General features: G+C 37.8%; 2 protein-coding genes across 4 annotated transcripts; one reads left to right on the forward strand and one right to left on the reverse strand.

Moving 5' to 3' along the window:
• Positions 1-440: 440 nt before the first annotated feature.
• Positions 441-9,954, reverse strand: tsr3 (TSR3 ribosome maturation factor). The gene is made up of 6 exons (XM_036591381.1): positions 9,541-9,954; positions 7,904-8,111; positions 6,230-6,423; positions 4,248-4,415; positions 4,090-4,144; positions 441-1,052 (listed from the first exon to the last, which is right to left on the reverse strand). The coding sequence occupies exons 1-6, from the start codon at positions 9,659-9,661 to the stop codon at positions 932-934; spliced, it is 867 nt and encodes a 288-aa protein (XP_036447274.1). The 5' UTR covers positions 9,662-9,954; the 3' UTR covers positions 441-931.
• Positions 9,955-10,352: 398 nt separating this feature from the next.
• Positions 10,353-18,278, forward strand: gnptg (N-acetylglucosamine-1-phosphate transferase subunit gamma). Of its 3 annotated transcripts, none has more exons than XM_036591358.1 (10): positions 10,353-10,531; positions 10,770-10,824; positions 12,495-12,617; positions 12,759-12,842; positions 14,466-14,559; positions 14,693-14,807; positions 16,662-16,744; positions 16,931-17,053; positions 17,154-17,283; positions 17,987-18,278. In XM_036591358.1, exons 1-9 carry the CDS (start codon positions 10,483-10,485, stop codon positions 17,256-17,258), a joined length of 831 nt encoding a protein of 276 aa, XP_036447251.1. In that variant the 5' UTR covers positions 10,353-10,482; the 3' UTR covers positions 17,259-17,283; positions 17,987-18,278. The 3 variants fall into 3 exon arrangements, with proteins under 3 accessions (XP_036447251.1, XP_036447244.1, XP_036447260.1); XM_036591351.1 differs by having other exon boundaries at positions 17,154-17,235; XM_036591367.1 differs by having other exon boundaries at positions 17,154-17,235; positions 17,991-18,278.
• Positions 18,279-23,344: the final 5,066 nt, after the last annotated feature.

The following is a 23,344-nucleotide window of genomic DNA, read 5'->3' on the forward strand; positions in this document are numbered from 1 at the left end:
GTTTTCCTTGACCAGAATACAGTTATACCTCTTACACATAGCAACTGAACAGTCTGGAAAGTTAAAAGAGAAATGAGGAAAAACTTTAAAAGGTATGGAATTTTATCATTCAGAAAGGTTGAAAGCTGTCAGGCAGGGCAAACTGGTCTACAGTTGTGTTTAGACAGCCAGTCAGCTATTTTCTCTCCATTTAACACAAACAGAATCAAATACAGAGAAAAGTCTGATTTAAACACCACATTCTGCTGTGGGGAGGCTGTATCTCTCACTGCGCTTTGCCATCAGAATACTTGTGTTTTTTTGTTTTTTTAAAAGGGCAACTATCCTTTTATAACATAGCATGCACCATAAACTGTGTTACAAAGGAAACTTACAAGGTTTGGGACTAAGATTCCAGTTCCAGTTAAGTTCTTCAATAGACAAGCCAAAAATATACCCAATCTAATTATTTCTGACTTTTAATCCCAAAGAAATCTTTAACTATTCAAAATACAATTGTGTTGATTAATAAATCAATATGATTAGATTATGGTACAAGAGATATACAAATTGTACAATCACCCCTTTTTTACAAGCTCTCAGCATTAGTGAAATTCCAATAAATTATGATTCAAAATGTGTAAAAATGTTCCGTCACACACAGAAGAGGTCAAGTACTAGGCCATACTACACCCCCCTAACAGCCCCTTCTTTACCTTATTGGTTTAACACAGCTGAACCACAGAGCCATTCTGAGCAACAGTTCTGTTCCAGAGCAAACATGCACAAATTTGGGATCTATTCACTACCAAGCTCCTTTACAAGCAAAAACCCTGAGCTGGATTACTGAGCACAGTGTGGTGATAAAAAAGAAACACACAATGGGTTTCTCCCTTCTTCAGTTCCCATTGTTCGGTCCATTATCTGCTCTTTATTCATGTACTTGTTTGCCTTAAGTCTCCTCCTCTTCACCTCTGTCATCTTCTACTTTCTCCTTCTCTTTTCTCTCATCTTCATCTTCTTCCTCTTCTGACGTCTCTTCCTCACCACTTTCAGTGTCGTCCTCTTCCACCCTGCATGCAACCACACACAAAACACATAGTCAAGAAATCCCTGAGCACCACCCCTTATAGACCCAACTAATGTGAGCAACATTAGTATAATCCCAGAGTAAATGAAATACGCAGACAAGACATAACGCTGACATAAATAGTGTTGAGGTTGTTATGGAAAGAGTAATCCATTTACTAATTAGTTACTAATTACTTCTCTAAAAATGTAATTGGATTAACGTTACGTAGTACGCTCTGGAAAAAGTAATCTCATTACTTCTACGCTAAACCGTAAAACCTTGTACCAAGTGTCCAAGGGAAAAACCAATATTTATCTTCAGTAATTTATTCATTCACAAATATGCAATTACAGAAAACATCATTTATAAAAAACGTTTGTATCCCTGCCTCTTAACAAGACACAGCCAGTTATGCTGATAAAAAATTATAAACGGCTGATGCTGTTTAAAAACTGGAAACGTTCGAAAACAGCCATCTTGAAATAAAATCTTCATGAATAAAATGTAAAGCTGACAGATGTTACTAATGTAAATCTGTGAGTCTGTTTTTTTTTTAAGTGATGTTGATTCTCTCTCCTTCAGCACAGGGATCCTTATCGAAATGCATATAAGGACAGGCACAGATAATATACACCGATCAGGCATTACATTATGACCACCTCTTTGTTTCTACGCTCATTGTCCATTTTATCAGCTCCACTTACTATATAGGTGTAGCTGGAGTTTTTAAACACCTCAGTGTCACTGCTGGACTGAATATAGTCCACCAACCAAAAATATCCAGCCAACAGTGTCCTGTGGGCAGCGTCCTGTGACCACTGATGAAGGACTAGAAGATGACCAACACAAACTGTGCAGCAGCAGATGAGCTATCGTCTCTGACTTTACATCTACACGGTGGACTGACAAGGTAGGAGTGTCTAATAGAGTGGACAGTGAGTGGACACGGTGTTTAAAAACTCCAGCAGCACTGCTGTGTCTGATTCACTCGTACCAGCACAACACACACTAACACACCACCACCACATCAGTGTTACTGCAGGGCAGAGAATGATACACCACCACCACATCAGTGTTACTGCAGGGCAGAGAATGATCCACCACCCAAATAGGACCTGCTCTGTGAGGGTCCATGGGGGTCCTGACCACTGAAGAACAGGGTAAAAGGGGGCTAACAAAGTATGCAGAGAAACAGATGGACTACAGTCTGTAATTGTAGAACTACAAAGTGCACCTATATAGTAAGTGGAGCTGATAAAATGGACAATGAGCATAGAAACAAGGAGGTGGTCATAGACTATGTTTACACAGCAGGTAAAAGTGGCCCAAATCCGATCTTTTTCCTCATATGTGACACAGATGTGTCATCTGTGTGGCAGTGTGACCAGCAAAAAACGCACTGAAACTGTCATTTTCAATTCCGATTTGAGACGCTTTCATATGTGGTACTGAAATCCGTATGAAATACGTATCTGATCTGCGGCAATGCGTCTCAGTCTGAACAGCCAGATCGGAATTCATGCGACTTTTACGTCAGTACAACTCGACATTCGTCATAATTTCGCGCTGCTGAGACTCATAAACATTTAGACTGATGTTTCTGTACCACAACATAAGAAGCGACTCATCAAACCGCTCCGTGTTCGAAGAGATTTCGGAAGAAACGGCCAAACGCGGCCGGAGGAGCCCGAGGCTGCAGCGTCAAAGAACAGTTTAAAGAATCCAAGGACACGAACCAAAGTGGCCGTAGCCGAATAACTCGAACACATTGTGGGTAATGAGTCCAGCTGTCAACCACTGGAACTTTATACTCGCTCATGTGATGCTGGTAAAGACAAAACTGAAAGCTGGCCGTTATGACTGTTTACCTCTGGATGAGCCGCCACGTGAAGCACTGTTCTTTTGCGCATGCGGGTCAGTTTGGTAGCTGATCTGTTCAGACTAATGTCGCATACAGGTCACATTTAAAAGATAATGTGAACAGCCAAACAAAAAAATCGGATTTGGTGAGAAAATCAGATTTGGGCCACTTTTACCTGCTGTGTAAACGTAGCCATAACGTTATGCCTGATTGGAGTATATACCAGAGTATGTGAGTGGTGTGGAGTTGGAGCAACGTGATTTTGCACAGAGTGGCTTTTTAGAAAGTTGAAGTGTTATCTTTCAGTCTGTAATCGCTCCAAAACCGCTCCATCCCACTGGAGCAGTTTTGGAACGGTATTGTCCTTATTTCCACATTAACTGCCTCTACATGGCACAAGGGATACAGCAACATCACTACAACAGCGTGGAAACGACACCCATTTACACACAGTGTAATGGGCACTGCGGAACTGTTCTACAAACCTAAACTGGAAATTCTCACTGATCGCAACAAAGTTCTAGGGATATTACACACAACGAGTCTTGTGTTGTCTATTTTACTGTGCAAATGATAAAGAAGCATGTGCATTTGTTTACCCTCAGCAGTTTGCTGACTTGTGACTGGATGACTGTTTCAGGCCTATACCTACCAAAAACATCTATGTGGCACGGAATGGTTAACTAGTTTTTCATTTAATAATGTCCATAAATTATATATTTCATGAAATAAAGTGCATAGTGTCTTGTCCATATGTTCAAGACATAAAATAAATATTAGAACAAATAATATGAAGTGAACATGGAGCGAATGTTCTCTGATGTGTGAGCGAGGAGCATAGAATAGAAAACCCGTAGCTGGACTTGGAGCGGAGTGATTACAGAACGCTTTAAGTGCTTTGAATTTACTCAGATACCCTGATACATGCAGATTATCAATGATTTACACACATCATACATAATTTATTTTGGTTCTCTTAGAGATGTGAGTAACACAACTAAAGCAATTCTTAGTAAGTCAGTAACTGTATCGTGATTAAAGAAAACTGTAATGCGTTGCATTACTTTGTTACGGGAAAAAGTAATTACATTAATGTAAGGTGTTATTTTGTACCACATTAGGCCCAACACTGCTGTAGATATGAAAAATAATGCTTATTTCTAGAAACATTTCTTACCTCAGAGGCCTGTTGAGGTTCATATACTCTCTTCCAGAGTCTACATCAAAAGGATCTGAATAAAACACAGGCAAACAAAACTGAGCATGTATTAACCATGTCCATATTGTGCACCTATAACTCTTTCTTTTTTTTTTTTTTAGCATTAAAGACTATACCTATCTCTTCCTCTGGGGAAGCAGAGCTGAGGTACTCTTTCTCCACTGCGAGCAGCTCCTCTTCTGATTTGCTGGCAGCATAGCGCTCTAGAAGTGTTTTATTCAACTCAAGAAATCCCTTTCCCCACTTGAACTTCCTCAACAGGAGCACTGCTAGGTCCTGAAAACCTGTTAAACATATACAAACAGACAGGCATGCACTAATTGACACACTGTCACACAAAAAACTGCAGGACACCCTGTCTTGTATTTGTAATATTTGATTGTTACTTTTAGCAACAATAAACAGTAATTCAGTAATATTTTGAGTATATTTTGCAACACTCAGTCTGGATGTTTGCATCACATGTCATAAGATCACGTGGTATTCACGAGAGAAATTAATTATACTGTGTAGTTGTATGCCAATATAAAGTGCGTCATATAGTTTATAGCTGCAATTATAATCACCCCTTTAATGAGCCTGCAAGGTCTCACTTCTCTGGTAGACCTTTTATGTTTCTCCTTCTGCTAATGTTCTAGAGAGGATAGAGACGGAGTTCTACTACCGAAGTCAAGGAAATGGCTGAAAGACTGCTAAAACATAGAACATTTTCCTAATCCAGGAAAATGTTTAATATGGATACACGCACTAGAAGACCAAATATGGTGAGTACTAGCAGTGAAAAAATGTTTTTTCTCCCAACACAATGGACCTGATTTACCAAAGTTGCGTACAGTCTAATCTGATCAATTCATCAATTTAACCTTTGGCATATCTGTTTGATCAAACTCACGTCTGGTAGGTGTGTGTAAATTAGAGTGTGAGTGTTTAACACCCTGAAAAAAATGCTTGATTTGTGGTTAACTAACCAAAGCTACTAACAGTATCACCTGTAACACCAATAATACAAAATAAAAATAGAAAATAAGAATAGCACTAAACATTTATGCACATAGCTATCCAGTACAAAAGTACACACACTTATTTTACCTGCACACTGTCATGAATAAACACTGCAACCATTCCATGTTCCACTTCATTACACTGAGCTTTTGTTTTGCACTACTGACAGTGCCAAAAACAAACACAGCTAGTGCAGAAGTATCTCATACACTGCAATAATTCAGCATTTAAATCTGTTATTTTAGGAAAATAATCACACTACAAAATCACTCGATCTTCTTAAAATAACTAAACAACTGAGATGTTTTGTTTATTTCACATTTTATTCTTTCCACTCGTCATCATATTAACACTATAAAGTTTGGTCAGTAGGGGGAGCAGTGCGGTCACTGCTCGATCTTAAACTCCACCTTCGAGCACAGTCACTAGCACACCAGATGCTGAATGCTGACTTTTTATTGACTATCTGCTTGAATTAGGATGTGTTTTATGTAAATAATATGTAAATGAGTGCTGGTAGGCTAGCGCTTGATTTCACGAATTGAAGCAGATTCATCATGTGAAATCTCCACCTGTTTCCATGTTGTATGGCTTAATGAATTGTAGTAGTAGTAGAAGTTAGTACATGGTATTGGTCAAATCTGCACTCTTTTTTTACGCAACTTTGATGAATAAGGGCCAGTATGACCTGAGCCTAATGGTGACATAAACCAACAAGGCAACAAGGTCAAGACTTTAATATTAAAGTTACTGCCAAACAAAACATTTTGGAAGGCAAGGTGTCCACAGACATTCTTTAGGCAGCATACACAAAATTGTCCATGTCTACAAAAGTAAAACAGGTCCTAAGAAAATTACGTAGCAAGAACTAGCTTGTTTTGCTTGTGTTATCGATTGTTGCCCGGCCGTTAAAAGAGCACAGCCTAGAATAATTTGGGGGCAGAGTTTATAGAAGGCGGACCTTTGTTTGCATCAGATTTTGCCACAGTCCAATTCCAAAGTTTAACAAGTTGTCCTCTTATTACAAAACCATGTCCGGCCCCACAAGACTAAAGAAACTCATGCTCACACATGCCTACACAAGGCAGCTGCTTACCTACGATGCAGAAGGTGGCAGCGTAGGCCTCCACGCAGCTCAGCTTACAGGGTTTGCCATAGTTCACAGGATTGGCTGCCACCAGGTATGGCAGGAGTCGTGGGTGGGAACCAATCATCTTACTGAAGGGCGTGTCCTCAAGTCTCGCCCATGAACAGTCAATCACTGCAACTCCACTCTGAGCCACGATCTCCCTAACAAGCAAAGATCATTCCAGCTTTCTTGTAAGCCAAAACATTACATTAAAGCAACGGCTACATCCTTAAATGCCATCTTGAAGCCTGAAGCCTTTGTCCATATCATCACTGTTGGAGCAAAACCTTCTATCTCCATTTTGGTCATTATTTATTTCTCTTTGCACAATTTGAAAATATGATATTTACACTACGTCAAAATTTCATAACAAATAGAGTAACAGAAATGGTTCAAAATGAACAAATAAATCTTGTTACATTAACTGACATTAAAAGTTAAGAATTTTTTTTCCGGAGATATGAGGTTTTGTTCCAACAGCCACAATGTGTTTTCAATTTTCTCCCCAATTTAGTTGTCTCCAATTCCACCCGCTAGTTAGGACTCCCCCAATCACACAATACTATCAACGCTAGGAGGGCGAAGGCTAACACAGGCTTTCTCCGAGACCTGTGAAACCAGCCACCGCATCTTTTGAACTGCTGCTGACGCAACGTCATTGGACAGCTGAACGCGCTCGGAGGAAAGCGCCTACTGCCAGATCTGCTATGTCAGCTAACAGACGCCTGCGCCGACTAGCATCGCGCTGAGTGATAGGGGGAGAAGGGGGGGCCGTCCTACCCATCCAGGGAGAGTGAAGCCAACTGTGCTCTCTTGGACTCCCGGCTACGGATGTAGCATCACCAGGCATCACCAGGGATCGAACTCGCGATCTCCTGATGACAGGGCCAACGCTTAGACGGTTGCGCCACTCGGGAGCCCACAGTATGTTTTCTTTTTTATGCTTCTGGCAGTAATGAACTGCAAAGGACCACAAAGTATTAATGTTAAAAAAAAATGGCCATGAATATATTAATTTCTTTTGGTGCCAAGAAATGAAAGGGCAGTATCTAAATCAGACAGGTTTATACTGTTCACCCAACATAAGTATGTTCAAATTAAAGCTTACATTCTGCACTTTAACATTTCAGCCATTAATTGATTTTAGATTCAACATGCTGTCCAACATCTTGTACTTAATGGCTTTTTTGACTGCAACAGTAATGTACATACAATCTATAATTTTGATGCACAACCTGAAAAATGTATAACTATAAAATGGAGTAAAATGACACAAATCATGATACACAAGGAGGCAACGTTAAAATATAATGTGACTGCTTTAAGCAAACAAATTGTATTGTCTAGCTTTAACAAGATGAGCTGTGAGTCATAAGTGTGTCTGAAACCTTCGTACAGAGCTTAGGCTTAGTTTAGATTCCATTATCTTTTTTTTTAATAGAAAGTGCACAGATGGCTTTTGCAAGCACTTGAGGTGAAATCTGTAACTAGCCATCAAGAGACACGTAAAGTACCTCTACTAAAAAACATGCAAATGTTAGCACTGATGATAATCCTTGACTTGCTCTTCATACATGGTCTTGGGACTATCACAGTAGTTTTAATGTTTTAATGCATGTTGAGGGTGTAAGAGAGGCTTACCTGTCTGCAGGTGTAACGTATCTAGTGCCCATCGGGCTGAGGATGAGGCCATTGAAGCGCTGGTTGAGTCGAAGGCAGCGCACGAAGCCCTTTCTCACCAGTTTACGTCCCGTACAGCGTTTAGGGTCACAGTGACCCAATTCCCACATCGCCAAAGGGCAGGGCAACTTAACATGTTCAGCATCCTCTGACATTGCATCTTCACTTGCTGAAAGACACACACACCAATCCAAAAACACAGTTCACACAGAATTGTGACAAATGCAATACGCAAAACTGCAACCTGACTAAAAGAGGGAGTTCAATTAGTAAAACTCAAATACTAGCTCTGTTGTGCCAAGGTGGGTAGTAACTTGATACTTCAACGCAGTTCAGTGTACTGCACTTTTCTGATGCTCACATGACTTTACTTCTCTTATTACTTTTAAGTATATTTGTACTCATTCCTTTTTGCACTGATTTTGTGTTGATAGATGCTGAATGCATTAAATTCCACTGCAGTTCTATAAGTATTTAGGCCAGATACTTTTTTACTGATACTTGGATTTGTACCTTTCCAAATATGCTCACATGGCATTACATTTGCTTCTACTGAAGTAGATTTCTAGAGAAAGGATTCTACTTTTTCCTCAGTTCCACTTTAGTCTTTAATATTTAATTGCTCATTTCCTTTTCGGTCGAAAGAAGAAGCTCCACACCAAATACTTTGTACCGATTCTTTTACTTCCTATTGCGTCATTATTTGATTATACCATTTTTGTAAATGGTTAAGGCATCCATATCTGCTATAACTAAATGATCAGTGGAAACAATCACATTCAAAGGCAGACACACACAGACACATAAACACAGACACACAACGCTAAAATCACAATATATTTGTTTCTGAGAAATTAATAACTTAAATAATGGTGAGAGCTGTTGTGATTGAAAAGGTCCTGTCCTTACAAACTGCAGTGTATGCATGTTGTAGAGAAACCTTATGGTGTGTAAGGTTACCTGACATATAACCTGAAAAATGTATCTGTGTAAAACTATAAAACGGAGTAAAAACTACACAAATCAGGGTACACAAAGAGGCAATATTAAAATATAAAATGGCTGCTTTAAAGGAGAATTCCACAGACTTTTCAAAAGGTCTGCATAAGTCAGTGGTTAAGAAAGTCATTCAGACTGGTTTAATGTGAAATGGTTAGAAAGGTATTGACTCAGGTGTTCTTTACAGTTGTGATGGGAACCAGGGGTCCCAATGTCTACAACACAAATATAGTCATTTTATTTAATATCCAAAACCACCAGTAAATCTACATGTGTCGTTTTAGTTTTAATATGTAATATTAATGATGGTAAATTAGTGTTAAATCTAAAAAAAAAAAGAAAAAAAAAATCTTTGGGGACTATGTTGCCTCAGGACAGCCTTCAAGTATCCCTCCACCATAAATAGATTAGATTCTCTAGAATGCATTAAATTCCACTGCAGTTCACTAGAATGGAGCATTTCACACCAAACCACTCTCAATGACTTCATTTATATCTTAACCATTAAATTATGCAGCAATTTTGAAGAATCGGGGACGTAAGTAAGTAAACATGCAATACTGTCTAGCTTTAACAAGACAAGGTATCACAACACACACCTTTCAGAACCTCATGCATCTCTTCGGTAAAAGTCTCCAAAGACTTTCCTTTCATTCTGTGCCGCTTGTCTTTGCCCTTGTTTACTGGTCTTTCACTTTGACCATGCTTTTTACGGCCCATGGTAGTCGTCCTCAGTCGACTCAAGTTAAAGTAACTTAGGTATAAACAGCAGGTAAATTAGCTAACAGTCAATTCCAGTCTGAAAACCCTCAATAACAACACAGCGGATAAATTATAACTACAACTGCATTCAGTAGTTCAGTACTGTATTGATATCTGAGTCTAGCTGTGCAACTACCATGACAGAGAAGTCATGGGGTTTTTAAATCTTTAATTTTATTAGCTGAAATGCTACAGAAGACTCTCCGTGAAGAACGTGAAGGTTCTTCTTCTACCTTTTTGGAGTTTTCCTGCAGACTGAACGCTGTATGGCGCATTACTGCCCCCTGCAGGAGGAGCGGGGAGCATTCTTTGAAGTCGTGTAACACCGTTTAAATGACCAGTGGTGTAATTAAAATGGAATCTAATACAATTTTGGCAAGGCTATCCACTCTTCAGACATAATTAAAATATAACACAATATTACTGTATCATAAATAGCACTGCATCTACTTTGTCGGGGAAACCTTCTGAGTTATAGCAGACAAAGAGTACCTTGTACACCTGGTACTTGGCAGATAAAGACTTTGAATCTGATTCTGTAATTTATCGCAGTCACATCATTTCATACTCCTGCTGCACAGCGACATCAAACGTCTCGCTGAAAACAAAAGTGAACACAGCCACAACCCACACATGAAGAGGAGGAAGAGGAGAGTGAACTCCGCTTCGAGCAGAGTCATGTGACAAACACGGACATCATGGCGACGCTCACTGGAATACACAAGCAAACATAACTAACATAATTTCTACAAATTTCTCTGGCAGTTTTTTTTGCAGCCATGCTGGGTACATTCGCTATTCGACATCTACCATGGCTGACATTACTGGGTAAGTTAAGTGCTTCACACAAGGGCTGCGTCACAGCTGCTGTCTTTTCCATTCTCAACAGTATCAATTTATTGGAGTCGATAACATTTTTTATTTCTCTGTTTGTTTGGTTGGTTGCTTTTGGTGTGTATATGAATTGACATTATTGTGCGTGCATGTACACACATACTACTAAAATTATTTCTATTGCAATATGATTTTGTTATACTGAACTATTTCATATGCCACTTTGTTCCAGTGTCGCTTGTGTTTGGCGGTAAGATGAAGATTGTAGAGGAACCAAACACATTTGGGTGAGTTATTGTCAGTCTGAGTTGAGCCAGGGTCAGTAGGCTGAGGTTCTGATTTGTAATAATGCAACAGTTGAAGTACATTTACTGAAAAAGAGGCAAACTGTTAAATAACGGCAGACATTCTTTGCAACAATTTATGTAATACATCTATGAAGATATGATTTTTTTTAAAAATATAGTATGAGTCAATGAATGAGGCTCACAGGATGTCCATCATCTAAAGTTCACACATCACAAGAATGACTTGTTCTTCCACAATCACTTAAATGCCATACTAAGCAAGCCAGGATGATATGTATGTACTTCAGTTGTAAACAATGTGAAGTGTGTGTGTGTGTGTGTGTGTGTATGTATGTATGTGTATGTATATATATATATATATATATATATATATATATATATATATATATATATATATATATATATATAGCATATATAGATAGCAATTGACTAGCGTCTATCTTTAATGTTAAATAGACTTCAGAACTGGAACACACTTTCCTAAGTAATTTTCTTTTTCTAGTTCAGGGGTGTTTTTTCAGATCAAACCATTACAAAATACCTAAGGGCTGAAATATTATTCACAAATGATTCAAAATATTTAGTATTCAGTATATGAAAAATGCAACATCTTACCAAAATCACTGCTTCTCAGGGTTAAGTTTGTGCTTTCTGGCTGTAGCTTTGACTAAATGTCATTCAGTAAATTAAGTTGCAGGTCTAGTCAGAGAAAAATAGATCTTAAACTTGAATTAACTTCATTACCGCAGTGTGGTACTGAGCCCCTAAAATGCCACTGCGAAAATAATATTTGTAACGACAATGTATTTCATTGAAATCCATTGATTTTTCATGGCAATGCAAAATTATTGATGGTGAATTTAGTGTCATTACCTTTTTTTTTTTACCAAAAAAAACCCCACCACACTCATGGTGTATTACACTGTAATATTACAGTGCTACTTTTGCCATCAAATGAAAGGAAAATGTGTAGGCTGGCGGGCCACTTATAACGCACTCTAAAACTCAAGGCCAATTAAAATCTGTCCGTGGGCCATATCTGGCAAACTTTGGACAACTTTGTTGTAGGATGTACTACGACATTTAAGCTTGTTTTCAGTAGCTGCCTTTTAGAAATGGCACAAAATTGCTTTTTTTGCCAATCCAATTGCTTCTTTAAAATTTACAAAGCTTTAAAATGAGCTGTTTTAGTTAAAGCAGTTCACTTAAGATGAGCATCTAAAAGTACTCTGTCATGCTGAACCACTCAAACACTCTGCTGCCCCACAGCACAGAAAGAAAAACACAGCTAAAAACATCACAACACACAGTGTGAGCAATTTCTAGATTTGTTGCAGGGTTGGATCTCATTCCATAGTCCTGCCGATACTGGTCCAATGCTAATAGTATCAGATCAGTGCCATCTCTGCTACTTTTACTTTAGTTTAAATGTTTTTCATTGTACTGACAATGCATTTTAGGCTGTTTTACCTACTTCTGCTGTTGTGTAAAAGCAGTAGGACTGTTGCTCAACTGAACCCTCAGCATTTCCTCAAAGCTGCTTCAGAATGTATGTGCCTGAACTGATCAGCTACTGATTTGCATACAGAGGCTTTCACATGATCCTGCACTCAGTCTGTCTCTCTCTGTCTGTCATGCTCACTGTACAGGTTGAATAGCCACCTGTTGGTGCAGGGCAGCCGACTGCAGGCCAGAGTCAAACCATCTCCTGTGTCTGGCCCTCCTCATCTGTCCAGGCTGGCTGGGAAGTGCTTCAGCTACATTGAGTCCACGTCAGTAATATTTTAAAGCCTGTTACGGGTAACATGTCATTGTGTAACTGTATCAGTGGGGAGCTGTGGTCTGTTCATATTTGCGTATTTCCATTTTCGCATGAAAGAAATGAATGATGTCTGGTCTTTCCCATGTGTTAGGTACAAGTACGAGTTCTGTCCATTCCATAATGTGACGCAACACGAGCAGAGCTTCAGGTGGAACGCCTACAGTGGAATACTGGGGTACACAAATACACACAGATACCACAACAACAGTTCAGTACAATAACAAGTGAACATTATTAATAGGGCTGCAGTGATACAGTGACATACAAAGGTAGTATGCTGACTACGGTGTTGGTATTGGAAAAAAACCTTGTATTTTCACTTGTATCAACACCAGATGACATTTTCTTGGTAAATGATCCAAAATATAAAAATATTACATTAACCTACGTTTAAAGTTAAGATCTCTATCTTCTCCTGATCATCTCCTTTTTAGCATTTTAGAGATGCAAGGTTTTGCTTTTTGTTGTTTTTTCCCAACATTATCATTTGTTGGATTTTTATCATTATACAAAACTCAATAATGTGAGGCAGATCAGTGCCCTCTTACTGTATTTGAATGCTGCTGCTACACCTGTACCAATATGTTGCAGCATAATTTAGTTTGTTAGCTGTTTCAGTGAGAGCAGCACATTTTTGGAACACTTTGCCAGTATACATTCATAACAGTGAAACGTACAGTATATTCAGGCATAGCTTAAGGGACTAGCTGATTGTCAGTCAGGAGCATGTACATACGTTTGGATTTTTCACGTTTTTAGGTGTTGTCTTACCTCTCTCAGTCAAGATTTATTCTTATGCTTGCTTGAATTTTGTCTTCATCTATCCTATTCTTAATTTTATTCTCCTTTCCTTTTTTGTAATTTGTCCATTATGTCTGGGCTAATAAAATCAGGCCTGAGGGACTACTGTTAAAAATTAGCCAGTGGCACATTTACTTTGTGTTGTGCATTGTCAATATAAATAAACTAATTATTTATGACATATTGAGCTGAATATCCAGTTGTCCCTTATTTTTGATTTAGCAGTTTATTTGATGTGTGTTATTTAAATCGAAACATTTAAAAAGCCAGTTTGTACCGTTATTTAAAGAGTAAATAATGTTCGTATTGCAAGTTATATTGGCTAATAGGAGGTACTGGAAATGTGCTAGGATGTTTCACAAACAAACAATGTGAGCGTTGGATTTAAAAAAAAAAAAAAGTTAATAAATAAAATTCACATAAAAATGAAAGTAAAATAAATAAAATCGGCATTGGCCAGTTTAGCTGTAATAGAATTGGCTATAAAAATTCAAAATCGGTGCATCTCTAGTAAACAAGACAGATCTTTGGATCATTTTTATTTACCACAGAGTACAATTATTTTTATTTTTATAACATTTATTTTTCCCGTAAAAAAGACCTGGCTTAGATCTGGAGTTCTTTATTTGGGAAATGACCTGTGACTTAAGTGAGCATATAGACATGTCGCAGTGCATTTAAGATGCAAGCAGATTGAGCTGTGCAGAGTTCTAGGCTAATTTTGCTTTAAAAAATTACAACCAGTATTATAATGTCCTGGTGAACATTCTTATGCAATTTAGTCCAACTATTGAAATATTAGCATGTATCTTCACTATGAAACTGACTGCGCTATATTTTTAAATGTTTGCTTCTCATTTGCACAAAACCCAACCACTATTTATTGTGGTGGTATCACATATTGCATATGTGGTAAGGCACCCAAACTTTGCAGAGTTGAAAATTGCCACCACAACAGTCCTAATTACTAATTACACATTGCTGTGTCAATGTGCAGGATCTGGCAGGAGTGGGAGATACAGAATAACACCTTCAGTGCAATGTGGATGAGAGAGGGTGACTCGTGTGGGAGCAAGAGCAGACAGACTAAGGTACTGAGCATGTTGTGGGTGAATGTATTATGCCAGGCATGACGTGGATATTTAGGTTATATACTGCATGATTGTCGTGTGAATGTGTGGTATTATAGTACCTCTGCCTCTGATGTAACTTGCTCTATCTCAGGTCCTTTTTGCATGTGGGAACAGCAGTAAGCTGGCCAGAGTGTCGGAGCCACAGACGTGTGTGTACTCGCTCACATTTGAAACACCGCTGGTTTGTCACACACATTCCCTCCTGGGTGAGTGCAGATTAGTACAAGTGATGAAGGTGGATGGACCAACTGAGTCATTCTCATGTCTGCATTTTTTCATGCTTATAAAGGAATTATACAAGGAATATATGTAGTACTTCAACACTAAGTATTATGTCAAATCTATCATTATTTAATTTGTCTCCTCTTTACTTTTGCGCACTCTGCTGCCACTTTAACTCTTCCATTTTTCCAATCTTAAACCCAACCAGTTACAGCTGCGTCCTCCCAGCAAAAGCTGTTCCCAAAAGAGTCACTGACAATATGTTCCTCATTAAAGAGACACCACCATTCACACAAGAAACTACCCAGACACACTTTAGCTGCTTTGCACATTTCCTTCTCATGTGCATCTAAAATGACCAAAGGAGATATTTCTCAGGAGATTAGATAGAAGATCCATTTACATAAAGAAGGGTAAGTCAAAGGAAAGTAATTGAAAAAACAAGAGTTTTCAAACTGGACTTCAAAGAATGATTCAAAAATACAGAGAAAAGTGGACTCCTAACAACCACGCAAGACCCGGTAGAAATCGGTCACCATCAGATAAACAGTACCTAAAGCTTTCATCTTTGAAAGAGAGGAAAAATTAAGCTCCAGATCTGGAAAAAAATGTGCGAACACACCAAGTACTGAAACAATGAGTGTATTTACATGCACTCAATAATCTGATCATAATCGGATTTCTGCAGTTATCTGATTATTCAAAAGGCCATGTAAACAACATACTCAGATTTCTTAGATTGGAGTAAGGTTTAGAAATCTGACTAAGCAGTCCGATAAAGAGAGCTGGATTTTAGCTCAATAATCAGATTTCTCAGTGCATGTAAACTTTACTTGGATTTCTTTCGGATTTCTCAGTCTGTGCATCTGCGAAAACAGATCACGGTAACAAGAATAAGCAAGCAGTGTTGCCACGAGATGGCAGCAAAACAACGCTGAAACCAACTACATGCTTGACAAAATAAAGGATTTAAATATTCTTCATCTTCTAGATGATGCATGTTCATATTTTCAGGTAAAGTCGCGCAATGTTTAAAAAAAAAAAAAAATAAGCCGCAGCATGAAGTTTGAGTTTTACATTCCGTTTATGTCACGTCTTCTTCTGTGAGTTTATTGGCCGGCTGCAAAGTAGAAATCTGATTACTGCCTGACTCATGTAGACACAGAGTTTCCGATTATCTGAATACTCCAGTGATTGGATTACTCACAAAATCAGATTTTCTGCAGTTATCGGATTATTAAGTGCATGGAAAAGCATTCAATCATATTCCGTTGTTCTGTGTAATTTTCATGCAATATGCAGGGTGGGGATGAAACAGAATACAAGTATTGGGAATATGTATTTAGAATACAAAAAAATAAAGTGTCATCAAGTTACGTTTTGTAAAGGCGGTACTCAGAATGCAGTTTTTTAGGAAAATACTTTTAGAGTTCCCTTGAAATAAATAAAAAATAGGGCTACTTCATTTAAGTAAGTGCATTTTTATGAAACGTTCATAGAAAAATTACTTCCGAACCAGTAACAATGAGGAACAGAATGAATTACTTAAAAATTACAACAACAGAGTTTTTACCATGTGCCTTGAATTCTGAATGTGTTCTGAATAAGTTACTTTTATGTACTGTAATAGAATACATTACTGAATACATTCAGTACAACATATTCTGTATTTAGCCATCACTACTTTTTCAAAGTATTCTCAAAGTATAACTTGCACTTAATGGTGGTTTTTACTTGAATTTAAATCAATGTAAGGGTTGTGTGTGACATTTGCACATTACTGTATGAAGCTGTGTATAATCTTGCATGCTGATGTAAGCTGTGTGTGTTACGTGTAGTGTATCCAGTGCTGAGTGAAAAATTGCAGAAGGAGTGGGATGAGATTGAGCAGGCTCGATATGAAGAACTCATCACTGAACAGGTGACTGAAATGCACACAACCCGACAGAGCACTTACCATGCCTTCTAAATGATACTGTCCACTCCCATTCACCAGCCCATCCTCTTCAACCTCAGCTTTGCTTAGCTAAAGCATCCAGCCTCTGTCTGTTTTATAAACATAAATTATATAAATTTCACACAAATTACATGTGTGCTGTGTCTGTAGGGCTACAATAAGATGCTGAAGGATCTGTTTGAAGAGGCTGGTTTTCTGAAGAAAAATCAGCAGCAGAAATGGGAAGAAACCCCTCAAGCTCCTAAACATCAGAGTTTGGAGCAGTGCACACAGGTCTGTGTGTGTGTGTATGCTTAGAAAAGATCTTTATTAAATTGTGTGCATTATGTAATAATAATATACTAAAGTATAATATTGTACTGTGTGTTAACAGGACTACGAGAAACAGCGTGCTGAAATCGAGCGACTGCGCTCCCTCCTCACCCAGCACAACATTTCCTACGAGACAGAGACTGGTGAGACACGTGCACGCCCTTAAGGCTACCATGCACTGGACGCACCAGGTAGATGTCCAAAAATTAGAGACCATTGTATTTAATGATGGTCCACACACCTCCTCCTCAACAGAACTTCGTGTTGTTAAGAAATGATATATATTGCAATTGCAATATGTCCTGTTTTATATTAAAATGCACTTCTGCCCATTGTCATGGTTCAAGATTGACTTGCAAATAAACTGCAATTATTTTGAGGGCTTCTTTGCATTTTGCAGCCTCTTAAACATTACAAAGGCTAGTAGCGTGATAATCAAGGAATCTGGTGTGTTTTCTCACTCAATATGCTAAAAGTCATCTGATTGACATGCAAGAGAACCCAACACAGTGGCGTGTAGGAGCAGGTGATTTTTAAAAGTGAACACAGAAAACCATGAAATGATGGCTTTGTTGCGTTCTAATATATATTTCACCTCATGTTGTACCTAGAAAAAGGACTGTTGGAAAAGTTGGATTAGCTGATATCATGTGATAAAATTCATTAAAATAAATTCAATAAAATGTTATTCTGCTAAACCTACATGTTTAGAATAGAGTGTAAGTGGAAAACTTACCCAACCTGAGCTTGTGTGTAGAGCATCCATTGGTGCTTTCCTGTGTGCTGTAACTGCACTTTGTCCACCTTCTTGACTGCTGTGTGGTAGCCTGCACTTTCATTTGAATGAGTTCCACATTATGAGAGCCTACACCCACCTTTCTCTTTCTGTCTCAGTCAGGCCAAACACCCCACTGACTGCTCGACCCTCAGTGCTGCAGGACCAGCATCTCCGTGGCGACACGGGAATCATTCCTGACCTTTAGCAAGATCTGCAACAACCACTTACCTCTGGACCAAGGAAAAAAACTCCATTGTCAACTACTAGGAACTGCAGGACAAATTTTGTTTTTATGGGTGATTTTATGTTTGACTTAACTGATCGTTTCAATTGAAGGACAGTTGCTATCTGAAAAATGTACGTTTGACTTGTTTAAAACATAATAAACTGTGTGTATATTAAGAGAAATCTATTCAAGTTGATAATTTCTCCCACATCTTTATAATGGCAAAGGAATGTAGTGCTCAGGACATCATATTTAACTGCTCTAGTAAATAAACAGCTGGGCAGTTGATATTTCCAGTGTTAAGATATAAAACTGAGCTCCGGTTTTAATGGATTTGCTCATGCTTTTTATGGTTTGCAAAACCAACAAATGTAATCAAAATGTTTTAAATGCAAAAAGAGACCACAGTGCATTCCATTTTAAGATTTTTAAGCAGTAGTTTTAGACTAACAGGAGATGACAGTTTCTGCTGTACTGTACTTACCTTTATTGTGAGCCTAGCAGCTACAGTAAAAGCTAATACATTCCAGATGTTGTAGACCACTGAGTTTTATTTAAATAAGGTCAAAGTATAATGTAAGGTCTTCTGGCCAAAGCAATGAATCCACATTTTTCAACCCCAGAAATATTTATGTACATTTTAATTGCAGTGGAATCAGTTCTAGTGCAAAATGAACTGCTTGAATGTTTGTCAGACTTAAAGGGGAATTCCAGCATTTTTTCAAAATTTCAAATTCCATCATCACAATGTAAATAACAACATTCAGAGTGGTTTGATGTGAAATAGGTCCTTGAAGAGAAACTTACCAATTTGGATTTCTTTACAGTGGTGATATATATATGTGTGTGTGTGGGTACAGTATAGGGTTCCACTGGGTACTGAGTTACAACACCCTGCACAAAGCTGTCCACCCTGAATGCATTTTCAAAAATTTTAGTCCAAAATCTTACCTCTAAACTACTGTACAACAGTGTCTCAGGCATCCGGCAGGGTGTTATTATTTCATGGAATTACTTTTTGTGATGAAGGTTTAAGTGCCATTAAACTCTTCAGACGTCTGGTTCCTATCACCACCACTGTGAACAATTCTGACTACCTTACTGACTTTAGTTTCTTATTCTCTTAATATGATGAGTCATTTCTGTTTAAGTACTCCGTTCTCTCCATTGAAATGATGGGTTGAAGAGGCATACAGTCGTATGCAAAAGTGTGGGTGCCCCTGGTCAAATGATGATTTGTTGTTTTTTTTTTAAGTCAAAATAAGTTACACATGCTCTACAGGGAACACACTTCCACACATTTTAATGCACAGTTAGTGTTATTTTGATGAATGTAACATGTTAAAAAAAATAAAATATGAAATGTCACCTTTTCAAAAGTTTTGACACATTTTACATTTCTTTTCCTCCCAATACGTTAAACATAACATCACTAAGCAAATAAATAGAAATTGTGCACTAAAATTCTTATTCAACTGTGTTAACTTACTTTCACTTAGCAAATCAACAAAATGTCATTTAATTGGAGGGTTCAAATTATACATACAACTGCAACATACATGCAGTATGCTGTGAAGAGGTTACCCAGCCTCCCAGCTGTAGTTTCTTCCACCTCCAGGATGAGTAATCGTAAGGAGGTCTTTAAATTGGAAAATCTCTCTGTGGATGCTACTGCGGCACTGCTGTAGGAGGTGAGTTAGCATGATTTTTGATTACATTTTTTATGTTGGCCAAAGTGTCCTTGTAACTTTTCAAATTTGTGAGCAAAGTACCACAATCATTGCTCTCAAACATTCTCTCATGGAAATATGAAGTGATGATCTCATTTTTAGCAAAAGCACCTGTTTCTTCACCTGAAAGACCTTGGCTTAGTTTCCCAAAATGATTTTAGTGTTAAGATGATCTTAAGTGTCGGAGAGAATGTTCGCTGTGATGCTTAAGAATCATCTTTGTGCTAAGATGCTTTTGGGAAACCCAGCCGTGTCATGAGGTCTATAATCATTATAATCACTGAAGTGATATAGACTTAGTAAAGCACATGTACTGACACCTGCAACACTCTGCTTTCTCAGGTGCTTCTCATTACTCCTGCATTGTTGACATGGACCACACCTAAAAGTGTGTTGCATAACAAATGCATGTGGGAAAAGAGTAGAGCCTCAGCTCAGCTCAGCTCAGCTCAGTAAATTCAGGCAATGCAATGCATTTCAGTGACCTGCGGCTAAACTGCAAGTTCACGCAAGTTCTGAAAATATGCCAGACTTGAAATTCAAAGTGGTACAACACAGTGAAGGGGAGTTCTAAAAATACATTTAGAAGAATTGTTCACAGTGGTGGTGAAAGCATCCAGACATCTGAAGTGTTTTATCAATCTTAAAGCTACCTCACAGATAACAGTGAAAAAATACATTGTGTGAAGCCTGAGACATTGTTTTATGACAGTTTTGTCAGTTTAAACATTTGGTCTAAAATGTATTTTTAAAATCCATTCAAGATGGAGAGATGCGTGCAGGGCGTTAAACTGCTAAATATTATTTATATAGCATATTTTATATGAAAGGTAGTTGAAAGTGCTTTACAGAAAGTTCCAATTAAAACAAAAATCACATGGGTTTGCTGGTTGTTTTGGATAATAAATGGCTATATTTGTGTTGTAGACATGGTCACCCCTGGATCCCATCACCACCACTATAAAGAAATCTGAGTCTGTACGTTTCTGTACAGTGAACCATTTCACACCAAACTGCTCCAAATGACTTCATTTACATGTCAACCACTGATATAGGTAGAAATGTTTACATAAAACTGTATAGTGATTCTTGTATGAATGCCTAAAGAAAACAAGATGTTCAGTGATGATACACTGTTTAAAAAATGTCACCTGTTTCTGGATGTAATATAAACCCACCAAGAGGTATTTTAGCAACTGTGTTCAAAATTGAAAATATGTTGGGAACAAAAAGAAGTTATTAAATGATAAATAGTATTCTATAATATCTTAATTTTATTAGATCATTCTCAATGCCATAATAAAACTGTTCTCAGTATAATAATAAGCAACATAGTCATTTTAGAATCATTTACAGCTCCATTCATCCTTCCCATTCATCATACACTTTGTAAAATCTCCACTTATCATAAATTTCTTCATTTATTATAGCTTCCTACAAATTTATGAAAACTTATGAATATTGCACTAGCATCACAAAACTTTTTACATTTGTGAGAAGTGTCCCTGCAAACGCAGCTCATCTTTCTGAACTGTAACGTTCAACTCATTTTAAGCTGTGAAACAGTGTGCAATCTTTAATAGCTTTATCAGTAATTAAAGCTGCACTATGTATGTTTTGGGAATTTGGAGACCTCTCTGGTGGAAATGTGTAATTACACATAACATGCAGAAAAACGTTTTGGAATGTGGGTTGTGCTTGAACCCCTTCCCCGAGCGTATTATTGCGAGCATGTAGAAAGAGTACTCAAAGATAACTGAGTCAAAACTTGGTGAAGGCCGTGTTTTATGAGGATGTCAGTAAATGATCTTTTATTGTCATCATATCTTAATCAGTACAATGTTAATTTTGCATTTGAGACCTAAACATCGAGCTGGATCTTCTTTTTGGACCTGCATGTGATTTTAACACGTAAAGATGTATGGCGTGGTCTGAAAATCTTATGACCTGACACCTCTAACTTTTAAATTACTATTTCAGGTTTTACAGGTTGACTCACAGCAGCTCATGCACCACATATTTTAGCATGTTTTTTTCTCTTGATTCAGTAACGCTGCTTATTTCAATAAAGAAATAAATAAAAGCATCTTACATAGTGCTGCTTTAATCTTATAGCATTCTCCTCCATGTTGCAGCAGTTCAGAGATCATTTTGATAGTGAAATATATCATGAACTTTGTTATACAAACAAATAAACACTTTTAACGTGTTGTAACGTGTTGGCAAGTGGAAGAGCTTTTCCAGAGAAGCCCTCAAATACAGAGTAAGCAATAATGGATGTTTTTCTCTAATGTTCCAGAGTATTAGCATTCTTTTGGTTAAAAGACTGGAAAGAAAATGTATGACAGCATACTGATATTCATACTGTTAAGGAAATGAAGTGTGAGTCAGCTGTTTAATTACCATTTTATTATGGGATATAACTGTGAAACGCTGTCACAGAGTGGTTTATGGTTATGTTGGGGTATTCACACTACTGTGCAAAAGTCTAAGGTGTCTGATACAACATGTAAGACTGTTTATCTGGGCAGCAAGCATTTGTTTGGAACATTAGAATAAACACAAACATAAAAATGAACAGTACACTGTGATTTTGTGTGAGTGAGTTTGCTTAACCAATTCCAAAGCTCTACTCAAGGAAGCCCAGTGTTAACAGCTACCTAGTTTATCTAATCAGTCCTTCCTTCTTTTCAAATTTTTCCAAATTTCTTTGTGATTTATTCGTTAAGATGTAAACAAAGTCATTCAGAGTGGTTTGATGTGAAATGGTTCATTGTCTAGAAACGTATGGACTTATGCTTTCTTTACAGCGGTGGTGATAGGAACCAGGGGTCAGAATGTCTGCAACAGGGGTGCACAACTCCAGTCCTGGAGGCCTGCTGTTCAGCACAGCTTGGAGGTTTCCCAACTCAAACACACCCACTAAACCTGGTCATTAACATACGAGTGTAATCAGGTGTGTTTGAGCAGGGGAAATCATCAAACTGTCCTGAATACTGACCCCTGGCCTACAACATCTAACGTTCTTCAAAACAACCAGTGAACCTAAACATGTCTTCTGAGCTTTCATATGTAAGTTGATGATGGTAAAATAGTGGTAAATCTGAAATTCTTTTAGCACTATTTAGCCTTACAGTGTCCTGCAGGCACCTCTCCACCATAAATGGATAAAAAAATATATATTTTAGCCCAAAAGCATCTGTCATTAAATAATGTCTCAGACATCAGGCAGAATATTCATAACCATAATACTTTTCTATGAGGGAGCTTTTAAAGACTTTAAACACTTCAGACATCTGGCTCCTATCACTACCACTGTGTTCAATTCTGACTCAGTATGTTCCTCTAGAATGGAGCATTTCATATCAAACCACTCTGAATGCTGTATACTTCTGATCAGTTGTATAATTCAATCTTAATAACTGTTTTAAAAACAAAAACAAACAAAATCTTGGCTGGCACAATACTGTATAATGTAAAAGTAAGTTTTACATTACATACTTGAAAACTTCTTGTAT

The sequence above is a fragment of the Colossoma macropomum genome, unplaced genomic scaffold, assembly GCF_904425465.1.
Source record: "Colossoma macropomum unplaced genomic scaffold, Colossoma_macropomum, whole genome shotgun sequence".
NCBI lineage: Eukaryota > Metazoa > Chordata > Actinopteri > Characiformes > Serrasalmidae > Colossoma > Colossoma macropomum.